This window comes from Lepidochelys kempii, chromosome 4 (assembly GCF_965140285.1).
Source record: "Lepidochelys kempii isolate rLepKem1 chromosome 4, rLepKem1.hap1, whole genome shotgun sequence".
NCBI classification, from domain to species: Eukaryota; Metazoa; Chordata; order Testudines; family Cheloniidae; genus Lepidochelys; species Lepidochelys kempii.
The window spans coordinates 8,564,478-8,587,058 of NC_136383.1; the positions used below are offsets into that span (position 1 = coordinate 8,564,478).

General features: G+C 41.1%; 2 protein-coding genes across 7 annotated transcripts in view; one reads left to right on the top strand and one right to left on the bottom strand.

Annotated features, from left to right (window-relative positions):
- The window catches only part of YTHDC1 (YTH N6-methyladenosine RNA binding protein C1), a 33,555-nt gene extending 17,095 nt beyond the window's left edge, over positions 1-16,460 (top strand). For 2 of the 4 annotated variants that reach the window (XM_073340257.2, XM_073340258.2), the window contains 10 exons: positions 4,972-5,080; positions 5,176-5,293; positions 6,413-6,497; positions 8,025-8,191; positions 10,855-10,937; positions 12,692-12,728; positions 12,821-12,860; positions 12,946-13,008; positions 14,826-14,960; positions 15,477-16,460. In XM_073340257.2, the coding sequence (XP_073196358.1) occupies positions 4,972-5,080; positions 5,176-5,293; positions 6,413-6,497; positions 8,025-8,191; positions 10,855-10,937; positions 12,692-12,728; positions 12,821-12,860; positions 12,946-13,008; positions 14,826-14,960; positions 15,477-15,695 (1,056 nt within the window). In that variant the 3' untranslated portion in view covers positions 15,696-16,460. Of the gene's footprint in view, positions 1-4,971; positions 5,081-5,175; positions 5,294-6,412; positions 6,498-8,024; positions 8,192-10,854; positions 10,938-12,691; positions 12,729-12,796; positions 12,861-12,945; positions 13,009-14,825; positions 14,961-15,476 lie in introns of all 4 variants that reach the window. The other 2 variants (XM_073340260.2, XM_073340259.2) reach the window with 2 other exon arrangements.
- Positions 16,023-22,581, bottom strand: part of LOC140910087 (UDP-glucuronosyltransferase 2A2) — a 46,539-nt gene continuing 39,980 nt past the window's right edge. For all 3 annotated transcript variants that reach the window (XM_073340254.2, XM_073340256.2, XM_073340255.2), the window contains one exon: positions 16,023-21,744. In XM_073340254.2, the coding sequence (XP_073196355.1) occupies positions 21,465-21,744 (280 nt within the window). In that variant the 3' untranslated portion in view covers positions 16,023-21,464. The remainder of the gene's footprint in view (positions 21,745-22,581) is intronic.

Sequence of the window (22,581 nt, forward strand, 5' to 3'; positions counted from 1 at the left end):
TGGGCCATGCAGAAAGGGCTTGCCCCTGAGGCCATAGGCATTCCTCTTCTCTTGGACTATCGCCTGTCCCTGAAAGTATCTGAACTCACTCTCAGCTCTTATCAAGATACACATAGCAGTCATTAGTGCTTTCCACAGTCCTGTGGAAGGGCACTTGGTTTTCACTCACATATTAACTGCAAGGTTCTGGAAGGGCCTTGTATCCTCCCATTCATTCCACGGAACTAAGGCTGTCAGTGATTTTTAAAAAAATTAATCTTGATTAATCGTGCGATTAAACAATAATAGAATACCATTTATTAAAATATTTGTGGATGTTTTCTACATTTTCAAATATGTTGGTTTCAATTACAACACAATACAAAGTGTCCAGTGCTCACTTTATTTTTTATTACAAGTATTTGCACTGTAAAAATGATGTAAATTGAAAAATATTTCTCTCAAACAAGTACAGTAGTGCAATCTCTTTATCATGAAAGTGCAACTTAAAAATGTAGTTTGTTACAGAACTGCATTCAAAAATAAAACAATGTAAAACTTGAGAGCCTAAAAGTCTGTTCAGTCCTACTTCTTGTTCAGCCAATCGCTAAGAGAAACAAGTTTGTTTGCATTTACGGGAGATAATGCTGCCCACTTCTTAACTACAATGTCACCTGAAAGTGAGAACAGGCATTTGCATGGCCTTGTTGTAGCTGGCGTCGTAAGATATTTACATCCCGGATCGCTAAAGATTCATGTGCCTCTTCGTGATTAGGCCATCGTTCCAGAGGGTATGCTTCCATGGTGGTGATGCTCGTTTAATTTTAAAAAAAAGAGCATTAATTAAATTTGTGACTTAACTCCTTGGGGGAGAATTATGTCTCCTGCTCTGTTTTATTCGCATTCTGCCATATATTTCATGTTATAGCAGTCTCAGATGATGACTCAGCACATGTTGTTCGTTTTAAGAACACTTTCACTACAAATTTGACAAAATACAAAGAAGATACCAATGTGGAATTTCTAAAGATAGCTACAGCACTCAACCCAAGGTTTAAGAATCTGAAGTGCTTTCCAAAATCTGAGAGTGATGAGGTGTGGAGCATGCTCTCAGAAGTCTTTAAAAGTGCAACATTCTGATGCAGAAACTACAGAACCCAAGCCACCAAAAAAGAAAATCAACCTTCTGCTGGCCTACATCTGACTCTGATGATGAAAATGAGCATGAGTCGGTCCACTCTACTTTTGGATTATTATCGAGCAGAACTGGTCATCAGCATAGATGCATGTCCTCTGGAATGGTGGTTGAAGCATCAAGGGACATATGAATGTTTAGCGCATCTGGGATGTAAATATCTTGTGATGCCAGCTACAACAGGGCCATGCAAACGCCTGTTGTCACTTTCAGGTGACATTGTAATTAAGAAGTGGGCAGCATTATCTCCTGTAAATGCAAACAAACTTGTTTCTCTTAGCGATTGGCTGAACAAGAAGTAGGACTGAATAGACTTAGGCTCTCAAGTTTTACATTTTTTTTATTTTTGAATGCAGTTCTGTAACAAACTACATTTTTAAGTTGCGCTTTCATGATAAAGAGATTGCACTACTGTACTTGTTATGAGGTAAATTGAAAAAATTCCTATTTTTACAGTGCAAATATTTATAATCAAAAATAAAGTGAGCACTGGACACTTTGTAGTCTGTGTTGCAATTGAAATCGATATATTTGAAAATGTAGAAAAACATCAAAAATATTTAAATTTCTATTGGTATTCTGTTGTTTAACAGTGAGATTAATTGCGATTAATTTTTTTTAGTTAACTGCGATTAATCGACAGCCCTACCCTGAACCTCAACCTTGTCCTCACAGCACTGATGAACTCACCCTTCGAACCTCTGGCCTCCTGTTTCCTTTTTCTTCTCTCCGTGAAGGTTGTCTTCCTGGCAGCTGTTACCTCTGCAAGAAGGTTAGGCGAACCAGGGGCCATGATGGCCGAACTCCCCGCTCTCTTCACCACGTTCCATAAGGACAAAGTTTCCCGGCGCTTGCATTCCAAGTTTCTGCCTAAAGTGGTTTCCTGCTTTCACCTCAACCAACCCATACATGTATGGCCTTTCTTCCGAAGCCACATGCCTTCACTCCCTTGATGTCTGTAGGGCCCTGGTCTTTTACCTGCAGAGGACTAAGCTGTTCGGGAAGCCCCCTGGGGACTCTTGGACGCTATAGCGGAAAGGATTAAGGGGCAGGCCATCTCCACTCGGAGGATTTCTAATTGGATTTCATGCTCTATCAATTATCGGGGCTGTCTTCACCCGTTGAGGTATGAGTCCACTCTGTGAGAGCACAGGCATCAACAATGGCTGCACTTCACGACATGCCACTCATGGACATACATAGCGCGGCCACATGGAGTTGAGTGCATACCTTTACCTTTTTTTCCCCATTTTGCCCTGGTGCAAGACTCTGCTGCAGATGCCTCATTTGGTGTGGCTGTTCTCCGTTCCACGGTTCTGTCATCTTCCTTGCACCCTCCTCCTGACTAGGTACTGCTTGTCAGTCACCCTCGGGGAAATACAGTAGGGACTATCATTCAAAGAAGAAGAGGAAGTTACTTACCTGTAACTGGAGGTTCTTCCGAGATGTGTGGTCCCTATCTGTATTCCAGTCCCACCGTTCTTCCCCTCTGCCACAGATCTGTTTGTTTTGCTTTGAAGAAAGAACTGAAGGCACAGTCAGTCTACCCCACCCCTTATTGCCTCAGTTGAAACCATGAGGCGAAGCAAGGGCACATGGGCAGACGCTAGTACTTTCAAAAGCTCCGGGCACGTGGGGTGTATGTGTATAACCCCCAGTGGAATACAGATAGGGACCACGCATCTCAAAGAACCTCTAGTTACAGGTAAGTAACTTCATTTTGGAGCAACATTTGACTTGCTACAAGAAATTTATTTCAAATATAACTTTTTTAAAAACATTTCTGAATCTAGGGGGAAAATGGGGTATTTAATATTAATATTATCATTATTATTGTGGCTCCTGGGAGCCCCAGTCATGGATCAGGCATTGTACTAGGTGCTAAATAAACACAGAACGAAGTACTTTCCTGAAAGAGCTTAATCTATCAGAACTTCTTGAAAAATGTGGCACACGGTCTCTCTTCGGTTACTAAATTTATTCAGGGCATAGTTCCTGCATTGCTAGATATGTGTAGTGTATCATGACTTTTGTTTTGGAGGATATTTCATTTTAATGCAGTTAGTTTCAACAGCTGTCAAGGGGTGCTGACTTGTGTATATGTGGACACTTCATCAGTTTAAAAACTTTAGTACCTGAAGTTAAATTAATGCAAGCTGGGGTGCTCGGAATCTGTGAAATCAGACCACATGTTATTTAGGTGCCTAGTTTTAGGCTTCCAAGTTTGATCTTTCCTGTTTGTTTAGTCTGCTTTTCTTGCAGGGCAACTTACCCCTCACTGAGTAAATGGTTAAAATACATCCTGGATTGTAACCTCACTCAATGAGGGTGGAGCGGGGAGCAAGACAGTTCAGAAAGGAAATAAGTTTGGGCCTCCTCACTGCTTCCTGTCAGAGAGAAGTTTGTGTGGAGTTCCATGTGAAGGGTTTTCACCATTTCATTGAGGGGCAGAGCGTGCCCCATTGTAGAATAGGGCACTGGGCTGGATCACTAATTCTTGGTAATAGGGTCTTTTACTGCTATGGCTTCTGAAGCCATCAGCTCCCTTGAGACTTCCACCTCCCTTTTTAAAATGGGAGTTCAACTACACCCATATGATAGGCCGGGGGGGGCGGGGGGGGCACAGAACTGTAGTCTCTGGCTGTATTATTATGTGTCTACTCTGAGTGATGTCTGGGAAGAGGTGGGTATGGTGCATCTCTCTGGCCACTCTATTGCCTGCCCTCCAGATCACCCTTCTAGGCTGAAGGAGGTGCTGCCACAGGGGCAGCTCAGCTGTCTTTCCACGTACAGAGAGGATGATAGGGCAGTTTGTATTTGCATGTTACACGCTGGCAATAATGTGGAAAGGAAATACAGGGAAAAGTCAGTACAATGTTACCCAGTTTGGGTGGGGCAGGAGGCCTATCTCTCCCCCCCCCCCTTTTTTTTTTTATTAAACTGTGCTAATATTGAAAAAGTAAAACCATCAAATGAAGCTTAAAATTAAATCCTTTGCAGTAGGGTTTTAACTTTGGGCTTGGACTGTGGAAAGTCATAGCTGTGGGTGCTTGGCACCTTTGCTTTTCTGCTGGGAGAATAAAGCCACAATAGCATGTTGACTTCCTGTCTGAGCTGGCAACAGCACATTCACTGCTCAAATTCTTGAGCACTATTACTTTACTTGCAGTCTTTATATGTAAAGTAACTCTTCTTCTGTGCCTTTGGCATGGGCTAGTCTGTAACTCATTCAGTGCCAGTAATTGAAGCATAGAGCCTGAAACACTCTGCAGGCAGAGCTCTCCCCTTGACATTAACTATGGCTTTTCTACAGTATTCTTCAGCTCTGCCATCCCAGTGTTGCCCAATCTTGTGATTTGATTTTTTTTTTTAATTATCATAAGACTCCATGATATTTTGTGTTAAACTTAACCTGACTCCAAGAGGTGGGGCTTTATGTGAGAATCTTCTTTAAAATATAAACTAAGTTTCTCACTGTCATTTTTGCAGAGGAAAAACTTGAAAAGATGACCTGGGTACACCCTAAAAACTCAGAAACCACAAGGCAAATAACCAACACATTGGCTTAAACATGAGCCTTTTTTCTTTTTTAATTATTATTATTAAATCTCATGACTTTTTAACATTGGGGTTGGCAATACCAGTAGGTCTCCAATACAGCTGCCCCGCAGTATTTTCTTCCAGACCATTAGCCGCCGCCCCCCCCCCCCCATTTAAATCTCTTTTAAAATATTGAGTTAATGAATAGTTTCTTGCAGTGACTGACTTGTGTACATTTCCCTTGGGTTTTTTTGTAGGGTGTTTGGTCAACTCTTCCAGTGAACGAGAAGAAGCTTAATGCTGCATTTAGAGCAGCAAGAAGTGTTATTTTAATATTTTCTGTGAGAGAAAGTGGAAAATTCCAAGGTAAATGAAAGTAACATTTGATATGTGTGGCGTGGTGTTGGTTTTGTTTTTTAAAGAAGCTGTTCTGTTACCCTCTGCTATCTCAACTCCTCTAGGATTTGCAAGGCTCTCGTCTGAATCCCATCATGGAGGATCCCCAATACACTGGGTTCTGCCTGCAGGAATGAATGCTAAAATGTTGGGAGGTGTCTTTAAAATTGACTGGATTTGCAGGTAAATATTTCTGTTCATTTAAATAGTAGCATTTATACATTCTATCTGTTGTTTGGCTGTACCCCTTTTGAAAATTTCCATCTCACTGAAATTCACTTCAGTGGGGGAAAAATCTGCCCCATTATTACTATAGCTGGGTTTGGGACTTCTTCCTATAAGTGAGATTGCTATAGCAATTGCTTTTTGTTTGCATAGTCCTAAACATTTTACACAGGGATTTTGTTTTAACTGAGCGCTTCCTTTTTTTTAGTAGCCTAATAAATTACAAGCATTTGTTTGCAGTTACCTTAAAATCTTCCTTTTATAAAACAGTGTTCCTTTGAAATGTTCTGGACTCGCAGCCCTGGAGAGCAGAATAAAAACTCAGAGGGGAAGTGTTTTGTACCACGGGGTCTGGCTAAGCATGAAAGATGCTACTGCCTCAAAACTTGTTAAAATGAAGGCCAGGTCGGGGGGAATAGATGCTCCTTTTTGGATGGAATAAATTATGCATATCTGATGTAAAACAGTAGGTAAAGTGATGGGACATGCCTACTAAAAGGTCATAAAACAAACATAAGCAAGACAATCAAGTTCTGGGAGCACTTGTAGGAAATTTCCTCCAGTGATTATCCAATAATCTAATGCATCCTCAAAGATGTAATGCTACTTCCACTTGGCTCAGACAAAATCTAGAGAATTGTACCCACCAGAACTCGAACGTTACCAGATTTATATGTGTTAGCATTTTAGGCGGCAGTATGTCAGAGTTGGAACTTCTGTTATTTAGTAGCACACTGAACGATAATAGTCTTATCTATACAAGAGAACCTTGCTAACCAGCATTTATAAATTAGTACATGCTCTTATCACCTCAGAAGTTAAATAGAGTGCTGTAGTGAGAGGTCTCCGTGCTAACATTGTTTGGGTGGTTTTTTTTGTAAAATAGACTAGTATATTCTGAACTCCATAATATTGAAATACAGATATCTAAATGCATGGATTTTTAAGTCAGTAATTCTCAAAGGATCATGTCACAGGGCAAATTAATGAGGTTATACAGTACATAATGTCCTGTTGTATGCATTTTTTAAACTAAATAGACAAAATAACTATAAATGATACCACTTGCATATTTAGGCGTGAATTACCCTTCACTAAATCTGCTCACCTGACCAATCCTTGGAATGAACATAAACCAGTAAAGATTGGACGTGACGGACAGGTTTGTCAATTTTTTTAATCAATGCCTTTAGTAATAAAGTGAAACAAAAGACTTGATTTAGATAAACTTACTCAAGGTGTGATAACTTTTAAACTCTTATAACTATTCAGCTCTTGCAGTACAGCTTTCGTTGACAAGGGCATATGTGGGGCAAGGTTGATTGCTCATAGTACTGGAGAGAGAGCAGAATTGCAAAAGTAAGTTTATCAGTTAGGTTAAGCAAATTATCAGCAATTTTGGTCTGGATATAATGTGATGAGCAGCAGTTGGTGCTAACAAACTTTCAAAGTTGCAGTGTAACAAATTTTATGTTAAGTTTGTGGTGCTATAACTTTCACTTTGTAGTAGAGTATTGTGCTTTTTAGAACAAGTTCTGGTGCTTTCAATTCTGTCTTTTGCACTGGGTTTGCCTTATGTATTAAGTTTCTTCTGACACATTCTACCATTGTAATAGGCACACCTTTAAAATGCAAGCTGGTACCTCTTAGTTCTACCAAATATTCGAGAATACACTGAAATGGACACTGTCAACTCCAGTAACTTACGTTTTATTTAAAAACGCTCTTCAAAATCAACATGAATGGTTTTTATTTAAAAAAAAACAATTTTTTTTTTTGAGCGGGGGTGTTGCGGGTTAAATATTCCCCTGCAGTGTGGTAGATCCAAACGCGATTCATCTTGTACATAGGAACAAAGTAAAAGTGACTCTAGAGGCAGTAGAACTATCTATCCGATTTTACTGTTCAAAATTAATAATTTACAAAAAGCAAATGGACAGTGCAAATCAGAGTATGCTTTTTAAAATTTTTATTAATATTGTTTAAAGGAATTTTATCTGATTCTTTGACAGTTGCCCTTTAAATGGCTAAACAAATGTTTTAAAACGAAAATACTTTCTGTCCCCCTAACTGTCGGAAGAATTGCAGTCAATCCCTTTTTTAAAATGATTATATGAAATTAATGAACCATTGGAGAGCATATTCAGTATATTCAGGTAACGTATGAATGGTAAAATGTATGCTTTCAGTTAGCTGTAACAAATTGCCTTATATGCTAGAAACATAATATACAGTAATTACACAAATTAAACCTCAGTTTCACAAACTGCTTATGGTTCTTTCACTGAGTTTGGATAACATTTAATTCTTGAAAATAAATCTGCTTCACCATGCTTGTGGGATTATCATCCATATATTCCAGACTACAGTGTAAACTGATTAAGGTACGTGGTGATTATTTTCCTTAATTTTATGTGATTACAAAAAACTCTTTCAATTTTAAACAATAATGAAATGAAGCTGACCTGGATGTCTATTAGGAAGGTATTGTGTCCTCAGCAGAGGGCTATTTTATGATGATGCTAAATATCCCCAAAGCATTGAAGCTAATAAAACTGTACTGTGCTCATTATTTTGTGGGATTGAGGTCTTCTTTTCAAAGTGTTTCTGTACCTGGAGAAAGTAATTAATGAGAGAGGTTCTTTGTTTTCAGCTTGTAAATCACTGTTTAACTTCTAACTAATTCTAGGAAATTGAGCTTGAATGTGGAACCCAGCTTTGTCTCCTATTCCCTCCTGATGAAAGCATTGACTTGTATCAAGTCATTCATAAAATGCGGCACAAGCGACGAATGCATTCACAGCCCCGATCAAGAGGACGTCCATCCCGTCGAGAACCAGTCCGGGATGTGGGAAGGTTAGAAACGTTCTTTGGACTGATAATAGGCACATGTATCAGAATAACGTGATGGAGGAATGTGATTCATCAAAAGCTTTCCCTGCGATAAAGAAGAGAGAAAATCCTCAAATCAAGCTGCATGGACGAGTTTGTGGCTTCATTGAGGATTTCACATTGTCCCCCGATCTGTCATATTTCAAGAGGAAAATGGGGATCTTTGCTTTTGCAGAAAAATAGTTCTTATATAAATAAAGCTGTCTAGTTTAGACTAAATCTTTTATACAGATAACACAACATGTAATGTCAGCCATAGGTAAGCTTGGATTTATTATGAGCAGGCTAGATGGAGGAAGAGGAAGTCTTTATATGCCAAAATATGTTAATATCTTGTAAAAGCCTTTTCTTTCAGGTGTGTCTCTGGATAAGCCTTATCAAATATGGGACTTTTATAAGGATCACTTATAATTTTGCAGAAGATGCCGCCTCATTTTGAGGATAAAATATTTAAATAATTTTGATATTCAAGAGGAGCATTATTGGGACTATTTCAAATTGTATCACCGTGATGTGTTAACCCCATTGCCAAATATTCTCTAACATGTAACCACTGAATTCACACATCTTGCTGAGCTTCTGAAAACAGTAGGTTCTTTCCAAAGGGGATCGAGTGGCCCTTGGAGACCCGGCAACAAACCAAAAAGAATGGCTGTTGCTGTGTCTGTATATACAACCTTTCCAGATGTTGGCAGTACCTGTGGACTTTAAAGTGTTTTTAGAGGATCGACATGGTTATTGATCACTGCTTTATGAACTTAACAGCATTTACCAGGAAAAGGGGGTATAACTTGTTACAGAATTGGAGAAGTCTTTGCAAAGAACTGATATAAGCCCTTCTACCAAACACCTTTTCCCTGTGTGTAGCCACTTTGCTTACAGATAAATCTAAAGTTTTTTTTCCTGCTAAAGACTGTATGGTTTGGGCTGAAACCTTTGGTTAAGTTTCCTCTTTGCGGAAACATCCTGTGGTAGGTACAGATACCCAACAAGAGTCCCCATTTCCTTGAGCTTAAAAAGGACACTGTAACGAGTAGGTAGGAGGAAACCTGGCAGCGCCCCCATATTTTTGGCTTTAAAGGACTGAGCACCAAGATGGCTTTTGAAGTTAAGCTAAGAGGTTTCCAGTGCAATAAAGTATTTACAAGTGAAGGTTTTGCAATGGACTGCAAACTATACATATAACACCACCACACCTTCTCAAGCCTGCCAGGGCCTCCATTTATGTATGTGGCTTACAGCTTAAAGTCAGTAGTTGGACTACTATATGAACTGTTACTATCATGTTTTATACCGGTCGTAAATGCACTCTCAAAACTACAAGAAAGCGGTATGTTCATTCTTTACACCAGCTTTTATTTTTCTTAAACTGATTTTGCTGTAGATGCAACTGCTTTGGTTTTTGGGTTTTTTGCTCAGAGGGTGAAGAATCTGCTTTCATTAAAAAAACAAAAAACTTGATACTGGGTAAAGTGGGCTTTTAAAAACTAGAAAGTGGGAAGGGGGAGGAGAAATGATTGTTATGGAAACAGGTCAATTAGTAGAGCTATTAACAGCTGGTATAGTTTGCAAAATGGTTAACTGATTTGAAGGAACTTTAATTTGAATCCTTTATCAAGGAACTATACCTGTTGCTGGAAAATTCAGAATGTTTTAAACAATCTAATACTAAAAAGTGATTGGCCACTGTAATGCTCTATATTTTCTTGGTGGAGGGGCACTAATGACCAGCATAAGTCTATTGAAGAACTAACTCAAGCCAATAACTGGAATGGAGCTGCTTTTAAAATGGGTTCCCCCAGCATGAGTGAAGTTCTTGCAGATTTTTTAATGCTTCACATCAGCAACAGAACAGTCTTTAGACAAGAGCTCTAATTATTTCAGTTAGGATGCTTGAGTTTTTAGAATTAATCCTTCCTTAGAAGGAACTGAGGTTAAACTAGTAATTTAGTGATTAGTCAGTGACAATCCAAAAAGACTTCTAGTCCAATCAAGTTAGCCAGCTAATGGTGAAAGAGGCATGTGTGCGAATGATGCACAAATTTATTTTTAAATGTACCTGGAAAGAGGCTTTCATTTTACAAAAGTTTTGTCTGCCCTGTGGCTAACAAATTTTAGCAAAAAGGTGTCCATGTAAAATGGATAAAACACTTTGCAAATGAGGTAACTATATTTAGATTTGTCAGTTTGACTGATTAATCAGATTTACTGAGTCTCTTTTTTTGTCTAATCCTTTTAGGTTAAATTAAGAGGTAAAGTGGAAAGTATAGTGTTAAAGCGTAAATTAAGAGATTGTTTTAGACCAGCTTGTTAAATATTCTCTTTGGATATTAAGCTATGGTTGGATCAAGTTCCTCTCTTATTGTCAGTCTGTTTATACCTAAAAAGCGATAGTCAAGTGTATTTATCTAGCATAGAGTATGGCTTTTGGTGATTTGAAGTTAAATCTAATGCTTAAATTTGTAAACTCTTGACACTGTGAAGCATATGTAAAGCTGACTGAGTTCTGAATGACTCTAAACAGAGATCCTGGCCAGCTCAAGGTGCTTTTTTTTTCTGTGAGGGGATGCTGCTGTGAGGAATGCGCCAAACAACCTTGTTTAATCTCTAATGTCTAATTTGTATAGGCGTCGACCAGAGGATTATGATATTCATAACAGCAGAAAGAAACCAAGGATTGACTATCCCCCTGAGTTTCACCAAAGACCAGGTTAATATCTCATGTGCACAAATGTAAAAGTATTTGTATTTTTATTATGGAATTTTGAATTCATACAGGTCTAATGAGCTTTTAATATGTGACTAGGATTTAGAGTGGGATTTTTCAAAAGCGCTCAGCTTTGCTTACCTCTCCTCTCATTGAAGTTGATGGTAAATCTCCCACTTATTTCACTGGGAGCTGAGTTAGGCCAGTGTTGAGCCCTCTTGAAAATCCCACCTTAAGTTTAGTGTAAATTCTTCAGTAGTCATAAAGTAATTGGGCCACCCTGCTTATATTAGGTGGTAACCCAGACAGTTAAAATAACCATTTCAAACTCCATTGCTTCCTAAATGGTGGGAGAGTTTCATTTCTATGATGAGCGCCTTTCTTGCCCGTAAACGGTAACTGAAACTTAATCGTGAAGGTGAACTATCAAAGTACCACTTTCAGTGAAAAGCTGAAAAAATAGGCCGTGATAGACATATGTTAACTTTTTTCCATAATCTTTATATTGGTTTCAAATTTAAATTGGTGATTGACAAGCATTTATTTGCAATGAATTGAGAACTTTTTGTACCATTTTTTGTAGACTTTTAACTGGGATTCACAACTGGGGCCCCATGACCCTTAAGTCATGTGTGGGATGGTACTAGAAGTTCCCATTTTGTTTTCAGAGAAACTTTTAAAAACTTGGTATAAAGCGGGTCAGAGAGTCTTCATGCTTTTTTTTTTTTTTTTTTTTCCCCCCCCAAGAGTGGTCCACTGGCAGGGCGGAGAGGAGGTTCAGCTGGAAAAGTTAGGGTCTTCAAAAATAAAATAGCTTTTTCAGCAGTATTAATGCAACAGCCACAGATTGCAGTATTACCAGGGTACCTTTGCTGCTGAAAGAGGCAGTGTTGGGACAGGACAGACTTCAGTCCAGGAAGTCTGAATGGAATGTGCACTTCTGCGTATAATGCATTATTTCCGTAGTAGATTTCTAAACCTTAAAAAGCCTGCTTATATTTCAGTGTCAAGTTTGAATAGACTTCAGAGGCTGATTTCTTCAAAGAAGAGTTACTTCAATAGAGTGCAGTCATCATTAGTCAAACTTCCAAGAGCATTATTTACAGCTGAGAATTCAAGTTAAAAAATCACTTCTGTAGCACTACAAAAATGCTTTACTATGTCCTGATTCCTTCCACCTTTTACAAATGCTTTTTGTGGAACTGCTTAAAGCGAGAGGTGCCAATTGCTCATTTTTTAAGGCTATCCTAGTGCCATCATAATCCATTGTAAATTTTGACCTAATTTTTAATCTCTCAAGAAACTTCCATCAATAGTTGCATCGAGCTGTCCAGATTAACCCTGTCTGTTGGACACGCAGTTAATAGGTAGAAATCTTGACCAGTTAATCAATACATGCCAATAATCAAGTGCATGAGCATTGCCAAGCAATTCAGTCTAGTCCTTGTTTGCAGAAATATCCCCTTCCCAATTCTTTTTTAGTACTGCATGCAAGCTCATAAGAGTGTATTTATCCATTCTTTAACGTTGGAATGCCCTTTTGTGTATGCCATTCATTTACCATCAAAGACCCGCTGTAAGTCTGTAGAAACTGTTTTGCAAGCGCTTCTGAAGTGAGATAAGAACAGCAGTGCATACAAGAACATACCTGTAAGAGGAGGTTGTTGCAATGGAAGGGTGGATGTTAACGACTGTAATTTAGGATTGTTATGGTGAATGGTAAATTGGATTGATAACGCTGCTTGATGTTTGAACAGGGTATATAAAGGATCCCAGGTATCAAGAAGTAGACAGGTAAGATGTGTTCATATTATTCATTTTTATGTCCTGGTAACTTGTTGATATCAATCACCTGGATTGAGTTTTACAAATCTTATTCCCAACAGACGATTTTCAGGAGTTCGCCGAGATGTGTTTTTAAATGGGGTAGGTTGATGCATTTGTTTTTAACATAACTTCTTGCACTTCCAAAGTTGTTATCAAATGTTCATGTTGTTCTCTTTCATTGTAGTCCTACAATGATTACGTGAGGGAATTCCACAGCATGGGACCACCGCCACCATGGCAAGGAATGGTTTGTGTCTTGTTCAGCTTCATTTTCTAATTGAAAATAACCCCCACATTACCATGTGGATGTGCCTGCTCTCCCTGAGCTGCTCTCAGCCTTCGCACTCTGTTTAGTAAAGTGCTGGGTACTTCTGCTGTGGACAGTAAATTATGAAGTGTTGCAGGGAAACAAAATTGAATGGGGTGAATTACAGTAGGTAATGTCAAGATATTGTAGTCACTCTCACTAACAGTGATCAAACAACATATTTGTATCTTGAAGCGGTCTTGACAATCTAATACGTACTAGGACATAGGAATCCAGCTTAGTTTGAATGCATAATTAAAAAGTGAGGAAATTTGTTCTCATTTAAAAAAAAAAAAAAAAAAACCACAACAGAACTCTCCTTCCAATGCACTATAATGGATGTGATCAGACCAGTAATCCATCAATATTTGAAGAAGGTTGGATAGGAATACAGAATACAGCAGGAGGGAAACTGGCCACTGATGGGTCTGTGGCACTGGGAACCTGCATGGTAGAAGATACACTCTGGTACAGTGCAAGAGTTGTCTGGCATGGGCAGTAAAGCATCTAGGAAGCACTGGAGTGTATTTAGCATGGTCCTGGTTAGGCATGCTGCTCTGTGGCACTGGCTTTTTTGTTCCTTTGTGTATTCAGTTGAATATACATACCAGCAAACAAATATACATACGCTGAGTGCACGATAATGTACCAGTTGCTATCTTTGTTATACTGAGATGGGGTTCTCTGCCAATTGGAGGGCAGGAATGATCTGCAGTTACTGAGGAATAACTAGTTATTCTCAGTTATCCAATTCCCTGCGTTCTGGCTGTGCCTGGAGTTGGATAGTCACTGTGCGGTTATTTCTCAATAACACTTGTGTATTTATAGCATGATCTCTGCTGTGACTCTTGTACTTGGGAATTGTCAAATGGTTTGCCAGCAGCAAAGATGCCCCCATGGCTTCTCACTCCTAGCTGAACAAAAAAAAGCCAATGTGTACAAAAATATTTAAACAAATGGTACTATCAGACTGCAGGAAGGGAATAGCTCTTCAGAGAAAACTCAGTTCTGTGACCCATGTCCGTCTACCGATCCCGTCTCTACAGGCTGGCTAAATACGCATTTACACTCTAATCCAGTCCTCCCAAGCAGTTCAATTTGGAATCACTATGCAAGCAAAACACTGTGGTGACTATTGATGGGAGAATGGCCTGGCTAATGCAGGGAGTGGAAGTACGACAAGTTGAGGGGAAGCAACTTGTTTGAGGATGGGGGGACATGGAAGAGAATGGCCAAAATGCTGCTCTTTTTATATATATAATCAGTTTAGCTTCTGGCTTTTTGGCTGCGTATTTTTATCTTGTGGAATAGGCCTTGCTTTCAAAATGTGAATATCCTAATAAAACTCAGTGGAATAACAGGTGCTTTGGCCTTGAAAACTCACTCAGCCCAGGATATGCTTGTCTGCATGACTCCATCCTGTATGAGGTAGCCAGTACAACACCTAGTGAACTCACGAAAGCTGAAGTGTTCATAGTATTTCTCTTGGTCAGGCATGCGGATGAGTATCTTTAAGTGCTTTTGGGATATAGTTTTAAATAAATGCTGGTAGCTGAAGTTCAGTGAGAAGATCTGGTTGGAATCTCTGCAGTGTCCTGCCATACACTCTGTATGCAAGATAATGTTTTAAACCGCAGTCCACCTGCAGAGGAGAATATATTTAAATGTTGTATTTGTTTCCCTTGTCACCCTAACTTTACGGGTGATACGCACTGTATCTCGGAGTGTTCAACAAACAGCCTTTAATTTCATTGTAGCCGCCCTATCCAGCTATGGAACAGCCTCCCCATCACCCTTATTATCAGCACCATGCTCCTCCACCTCAAGCTCACCCTCCATACTCGGGACACCACCCTGTGCCGCACGATGCAAGATACCGAGACAAACGAGTAGTAAGTGTACATGGCCGCAGAAGAGGGGGGGCGAATCATACAGACCGGCAGAATTCGGAATGGGAGGAATTTGGGGGTGGTTAGGAACCTAAACATATAGGAGGTTTCTTATTTCTGAAAATCTTGGCCTTACAGCTGGGCTCCTAAATGTACTTTTGAAATCAGGTCACTGAGGTGCCTAAATCAAGGCTTTGGGTGCTTTTGAGACCCCCCGAGGGACTTAGGAGCACAAGTCCCACCATTTCTTGGCCCAGGTGTGTGGAAGGCTTCCAACTGTCAATGCGTACACTTCCCTGGTTGAAATTAAGTCCAAATCAGTAAGGATTTTTTGGAATCTGTTTGTCTGGAGAGGGGAGGAAACTTGTGCCACTGCTGTGAAAAAGTTTATGCTAAAGTTTCTTCTTATCGGCTGCTTTTGAGCCTGGGTTTTCAAAAGGCCCTAGTAGTGGATGGGTGAAGTGCTGGGACTTTCAGACTGGGCAATTAAATAAATAGCATTGTCCTTCTCTTTCACAGCACGACTATGATATGAGGGTAGATGACTTTCTGCGTCGCACACAAGCAGTGGTCAGTGGTCGGAGAAGCAGACCTCGGGAGAGAGAGCGGGAGAGGGAGCGCGATCGTCCCAGAGACAACAGGAGAGACCGAGAACGGGGACGAGATCGGGAAAGGGAGAGAGAGAGAATTTGTGAGCGGGACAGAGACAGGGGTGAAAGAGGCAGATATAGAAGATAATCCATCTGGAACCAGTGGTCATTTGAAACAGAACAACAAAGCTTGTATTTTTTGTGTGTTTACAAGTAGTACACTTTATTTTCAGCTGTCTACTTAAAGTTTGTTGTGTAGAAGGTTTTACAATGACCCTCTTTGTTCCAAGCATGCAGTAAACTATGAACTGGAAAAACTCAATCAGCCAAAAGAAAAAATGCACAAAGTTGATATTTGAGTTGACCTTTTTATTGGAGAATGGGAAACAGTTAAGAATGTAGATATTGGTTCCTTTTCAATAAGTGTTCATCTACTTCTAGTGACTTCATCCTAGGGTTTTTTAAATATTGATGGATAACTGCCATAATTTTTTTTTTTTTTTTTTTGCTTTATTTTCTTACATGTCGTTTCACATGGTTCAGTGGAAAAAAAGCTGCTATCAGGTAACGCACCGATGGAAGTGTGATGCTTTGCCCGTGGGGCAGTGCTGTAGCAGCCTTTTGCTTTCCTGGTTTCTAACCCCTTCGCTGTAGAGTGTTTTGTCAGTCTTCGATAATGAAAGCAATATTAAGAAGACACTATTGATAGCTAATTTTTAATCTTTTTAAAAATCTTCCTGTGTTCAGTAACCTTCTGGTCCATGCTGTTGTCTAGCCTCTCTCTAAAACGTACACATTGCTTGGAATGGTCACAGTTTGCGTGTGTGGAAGCAGAAAATGTGGCTGTATTCTACATTGCTACTGTTTTTTATAAAAAAAAAAAATAATAATAATAAATTGGTAACAATTGAAATTTTAGTTTGGCTTGTTATTTTAAAGGCTTCCAGGTTTGCTAACAGTTCTAGGAAGGCTGGCCTGTATATTCAGAAGTTACCTATTTTCCCTCCTCAGTAAAGATATTTCCAGTGGGTGAAATTCAACCCAGACAGCTGTCCTTAACAGATACAAGCTGGGGCTCAGTATCACCGAAACTAACGGCTGGCCTACACGAACACTGGAACTCTTAAGTTGCGCTGTTTCAGTTACGTAAATGATGTAACTGAAGTCGACGTGACTTAAGTTGACTTCCAGCGGTGTCTACGCTGCGCTGGGTCAACGGGAGATGCTCTCTTGTTGACATAGCTTCCACCTCTTGGGGTGGCGGAGTACAGATCGATTTAGTGTGTCTTCACCAGACCCGCTAAATGAACACCGCTGCATCGATCACTGCAGTGTCAGTTTAGCCAGTAGGGTAGACACGACCTAACATTTATTGGAATAGGTAGGTTCATAGTCCTATCTTTCTGAATCACTGCAGGAGTTTCATGGATTTTGGGATTAAACCAGAACAAAATACTCAATTGGTTAAAATGTTAACTTTTCTTTTTTGTGGGGCAGCTGTGTAACTACTATGCCCTCAATAACTTACTTATGGAGAATTACTCTCACGGAGTTGAAGCAATCTGGTTTTAATGTCCTAGCCCTGTGCCAGTCTCAACACCACTCCAGTGAAAGAGAGATCCAAACCATCCCCATGTCAATCAATTGCCCAATCCAAACAAAATTACAGGGCGCACACCCACTGTGCAGAGCCAACATACTTAACATGCCATAGCAAATGCCATGGGATATTTCATTGACTTCTGTATTGTAAATGCTCTTGAACAGGACAGATTTGAATTTAAACTTGGAATAGTAAAAACCAGAGAGCTAACCTACAACTTGAGAAACTGGAAAAAAACACTCTTGTCTGCATGCAGTTAGAGGCATTTCCCTGTTCTCACTTTACTGAGTTAACTTTTGGGTTGAAATGTATTATTCTTAGGCCATGTCTACAGTTACAGGTAGATCAGCACTGCTGCAATCGATGCAGCAGGTGTCAGTTTAGTGGGTCTAGTGAAGACCTACAAAATCAATGCTCTTTGGTCGACCCTGATACTCCACCTCCCCGAGAAGAATAAGGAAGTCGACGGGAGAGCATCGCTCGTTGACGCAGTGCCGTGTAGACACCGCGGTAAGTCAACCTAAGCTACATTGGCTCCAGTTACATAACAGGTGGCAGGAACCTTCTGCATCCTAGCAAGTTTAGACTCTTACAGCTGTCATACAGTGCTGAACCATGCATAAGCTATCTGTAATTTGCCTTCATTTATCACCTGAACCATGGCTTGCAGAGCTACTTCAGTAACTGGCAAATTATAGTTAGTGTGTGTGTGTATCATCCTAAGAAGAATAAATTATGGCAGTAGCAATGAGGCAGCGACTTGCTGGAGTATAAAAGCCAAGCAGGTTTATCGCCAGATTTCACATGTTCAGCTCCTTCACTTGGGGCCAGGCTTGTGCAAGAGTCTAGCACTCAACTTGCTACGTTTTTCTGAAGAAGGCAGCCCTTTTGTCTCCACATACTTATTCTCGTCCATCTTCAGTCTGTCCTACTTCCTCTCTGTTTGTTTGTCTCCTGCTTCAGCAAACTTTTAAATAACCTGGTCAAGTAAGGCTTGCAACTGTGCATGGTAATTTCTGTGGGTAGCAGTCCATCTGCACAAATTGCAAGGCAGGTTACTGTGGGCTCTTCTACAGCTGAATTCCTTGACTTGAACTGATGTGCATTAACCTAAGCTTTGCATATTTTAGTAGAAGAAATCTTACATAGACTGAATCAGTTTGACACTCAATTGCTTTTATTAACAAATCAACCCACGTTGTTGAAAGCTCTATCCACTAGGCAGCAAATATTTTGGTTAGCAACAGTGGGGATGGAGAGGTATTAAAGCAGCACACAGAAAGGAGCTAGCTCATTCAACCAGTGCAACAAGCATTGAATTACACAAGAGCCTGAATCTGTATGACCTTTTACATTCAAATAAACTGCATGCCCTCACTCATGCAGAGATCTTCCTGGAGGGATAGGGTCATGATAATGGGGTTTCATGGAGTAGGCTCACAGTTTTGCCTTAAGACTACAGCTGGTCAAAACTCAGTGAAACACAAACTCTCCCCCCCCCCCCCACCTTCCCCCTCTTCCAAGCAGGTCTAGCTAACTTACTTTGGCTTCACGTTTCCCAGTATCAAATCTCTGAATGTTTTTTATATGTCAGCAATCAAGGCTGTGCTCATGCCAGCTGCCTCTATGGGCACACCCTAGGGCACATGCAGCTCCCACTGACTTCATTCAGCCTGCATGCATCTCACTGTAGGATCAGGGGCACAGATTTTTGCAGAGTTCCAGCACAGACCTATGCAATCTGTAGCTCTCTGTAGACATTTTGTAACAGCTAACTGACCTAATCCTCTGGTGTGAACTGGCCTAGCTCCACCCAAGTGATTACAATAGGGCAGTTTACACCAGCTGTGCACTGCAGCTACAAGGGGAATCTCGATAGATCACATAACTCTAGTGTCAATAGCTGATGACCAGTTTTAGGTATTTTTCTGTATACTCAGTGTAAGTATGCTCAGAAACGTGACCATTCAAATTAGTGTGTCTTATACTCAGCATATCTGCTAGGGTAGGCCCTGGATTCTAGAGTCTCCTAAATTGCCACCAATATTGAAGTGTCCCATTTTCAGTTTAGCATTGAAGCTTTAGCTTTTAGGAACAGAGCCATTTTTCCATCGTCTATATTTAAGGGTTTACATAGCTTTGAACTAACCGAAGGCTTAAGATTTGTCACAACCAGCTCCAAAAATTGGTGCTAATAAAATAAGCTTGTGTGGGGCAACAAAATATATGCAGTAAAGGAAGAACCTTACTGTTTTCTCTAGCAGCTTTGTCTGCAGGCAAATGTAAGTTGCCTTTCATTAGGCACTGGATCATTTACAAATGCAACCCAAGTCTGACAAAGGCAATTTTAAAAGCATTCTTAAACATGATCTGGTGGCTAGCTTATTGTAGCAACCACACAATACTGCAAATCACAGGATCATAAATGGGACAGATCCTCGACCATTATAAAATTGGCACAGCTTCATGGCGCTCAGCAGAACAATTTATACGGATTTATAGCTGCTGGGGAGTTGGCCCACTATATAGATAATAAGTTTGCCAATTACTGAGGGAAATTAGCAGTTCCACTTGGCGTTTCCAGGAGTGGAGCATTTTAAGTCAACCTCTTACAGACCAATGAAGCCACAAGGCCCGGTATTAGGCAGGTGTCCTCTCCACCAGCTCTGGAATGCTGTAGCACAGGTGACCCACTCCTGGGTATGGCAGCAGATGCTTGGGAATTACTAGTGGCATGATGAGCTAAGGCCTGAGCCAAAGCCCACTGAAGTTAATGCGAGTCTTCAGGGAGCTCTGGCAGCTGTCAGGATGTGCAAGTTGCCATTTCTGCTGTGGAGGCCAGCTAGCAGGATGAACTGAGCCCGTGTGCCCTAAAGCTAACTTTCCACACCCCACAGAAGAGGGACCACTGGGAAGAGGGAGTCCTGCAGCATAGGGCAGCTCAATACAGCAGGCCAGAAGAATGCATGCATGGTATATGGAGGGGATGGAACACAGTGGAATACCTTCCACCACACCCAGTCAGTTTCCCCACCATGGTTGGACAGAGCAGCTCTTTCTTCAGCTTGCTGGGTTGCTCTGGGCCAGGGGTTGGAGGCTGAGCACTGGATACTATGGAGCAAAGGGGGCAGACCTAGATTCCCATAAAACCCCTCTAGAGGAATTCTGCCATTTCCTGGATCCCCTTGTGTACTGGTTTGACCCCTGGGATTTCTACACTGTTGAGACTGTGATATTCCCTGCGTAGAGAGTTCCCTGCCGTTCTAACAGCCACCCCCTTTCTTGGGCCCACACTCTAGCACATGCCTACTGAATTCCCAGCACTATAATTCTCAACCATCAAATTGTGTCTTCACCCACAGAAATTAAACTCAGGGCAAAGTTTCATTAAACTTTGGAAAGATTTTTCACATGAGACACAATGCAGAAGGGATATGATTGGAGCCTCCATATCACGACACCAACCATTCCGATTTTATACTCTGGACAAGGCTTTCAGACATGGGACGTGAAGTTCTTCTCTTTGGCTGAGATTTTGGAAGGAGGCCAAGGGCGTCTGGTGAAATTCAATGGGAGTAGCGCACCTAACTTTGCAAATCCACTTCCTCAATCCTCACCATGGTTGCTAAAAAGCCTGATTTTTCAAACACGTTGAGCACCCAGCATGTCCCACTGAAGTTGGAAGCAGCTGCTGCATGCCCAGAACATTCGAACATCAGGGTATCTATTAAGACACTTAAATATAGACATAGGAGCCTACAGACAGATGGCTATTTTCAGAAGTCTTGGCCTTTCTGGTGGGCATCTTCTAGGAGCATCAGATTGCTTATCTGAGCTCCGAACTAGTCAGTGTCTGCTCCTCCAGGAGCCATACCAACAGACACATGGACACTTTGGTTCTGGATGATCTAGTGAGGACACTCTCTCACAGATCGCAGGGTGGGCAAATCAACTTTAATACCTGCAGGTGGAAGACACAGCAAAGAACCTAAAACAGTTGGGCTTTGTCCTTTTAAATAAAGTCTCCAGAAAGTTACATTTTGAAAATCATTGCCACAGTTAGCATCTGACAAGTCCCTGTGTAATCACTGAAGAAGTCAGACTGGTGGATCCAGCTAAGTATTCATTCTTATTCAAGCCAAAAGAAAGTTACTGTAAACATCACATTCGCTAAATGCGCAACTTTCCTGATACTACTTCACCAGAGCACGGCCCTGGCTACGCATGGTATTTCAGCATGCACCTCACTTCAAGCATGTGCCTAGATCAACAGGACCACGAATAAGCTGAACCAGGCCCAGGGGAACAGCAAACCTACTCCGTTTTCTTCTTCTTTATAATCCTACCGCATTTCTTACAGCAAAACAAGCAGCATTTGACAGCAATGAAAACAGCAGCTGCTGCACAGGTGAGCAAGAACGCCAGGACGTCCAGGCAGTGATACTGGTACCAGGTGAGCTCGTGAGCTGCTGGTCTCAAGTGCTTTGCCCCTTTATGGCGCATGACAAATTCGATCCAGAAGACAGCTCGGTCCAGAGGCTTTATGGGCTGGTCGTGGTGAATCTGGGATAATCTCACTGCATTTTCTTTATAGCTGAAGGAATCAGGGGGGAACAAAAATGACATGGTGGTTATTCTGAAACAGCGCTTTCCCTACTGTATGGGGCAACTAGCAAGCAAAGGGATCGCTGACCAGGCTCTCTGCTCCACACTACAGGGTCAAGTCAACATAAGCTGCCTTGTGTTGACCTAGCTGTGGAAGCGTCTTCACTTAAATTTGGCTCCGCTGATGTAAGTGCCTCTCTATGCTGATTTAGTGACAGCCTCTCCCCGAGCGGTGTAGAGTCATGGTCGATGTCATCAGGGCGACGCAGTGTCAGTGCAGATGATGCATTGCTTACGGTGACGGTTGCTGGCTTTCAGGAGCCGTCCCACAATGCCCCGCACTGACAATGCAATCAATACTAGTGCTCCTGGTGAGGACGCGCACTGCCGACTCAAGGAGCCAAGTGTGCGCACACACAAGCGATTTAATAACTGCAGTGAGGGCTGACATAAGTTAAGTCTCATGGCCTGAGTCAAGATTTAAAGTGGGCCAAAAAGATAAGCTAGCCCCAGTTTGCTATTACATAATGAGACTTCTTCAGAGGGTTCGCCACAAGACATTCCTAGCGTCCAGCTTTTTCTGTTGTCATTTTCCCTTGCAAAAAATACTTCTGGGAAGATAATTTGCAGGGTTTTCCCTGCAGATCTCATGTTTCACAGCCTGAGACGGGTGGAATTCCCCCAGTGCTAAAGGTTTTGGTCCCTACGGACAGTGGTAGCAAGTTGGGAAGCCAAGACTCAGTGTCACAAACTAGCCAAGAAGAAGTTTGCCCGTCGTATGTGTGAATTGGAAATTGGCTGGGTGACTTCATTCAAACTTGCTCCA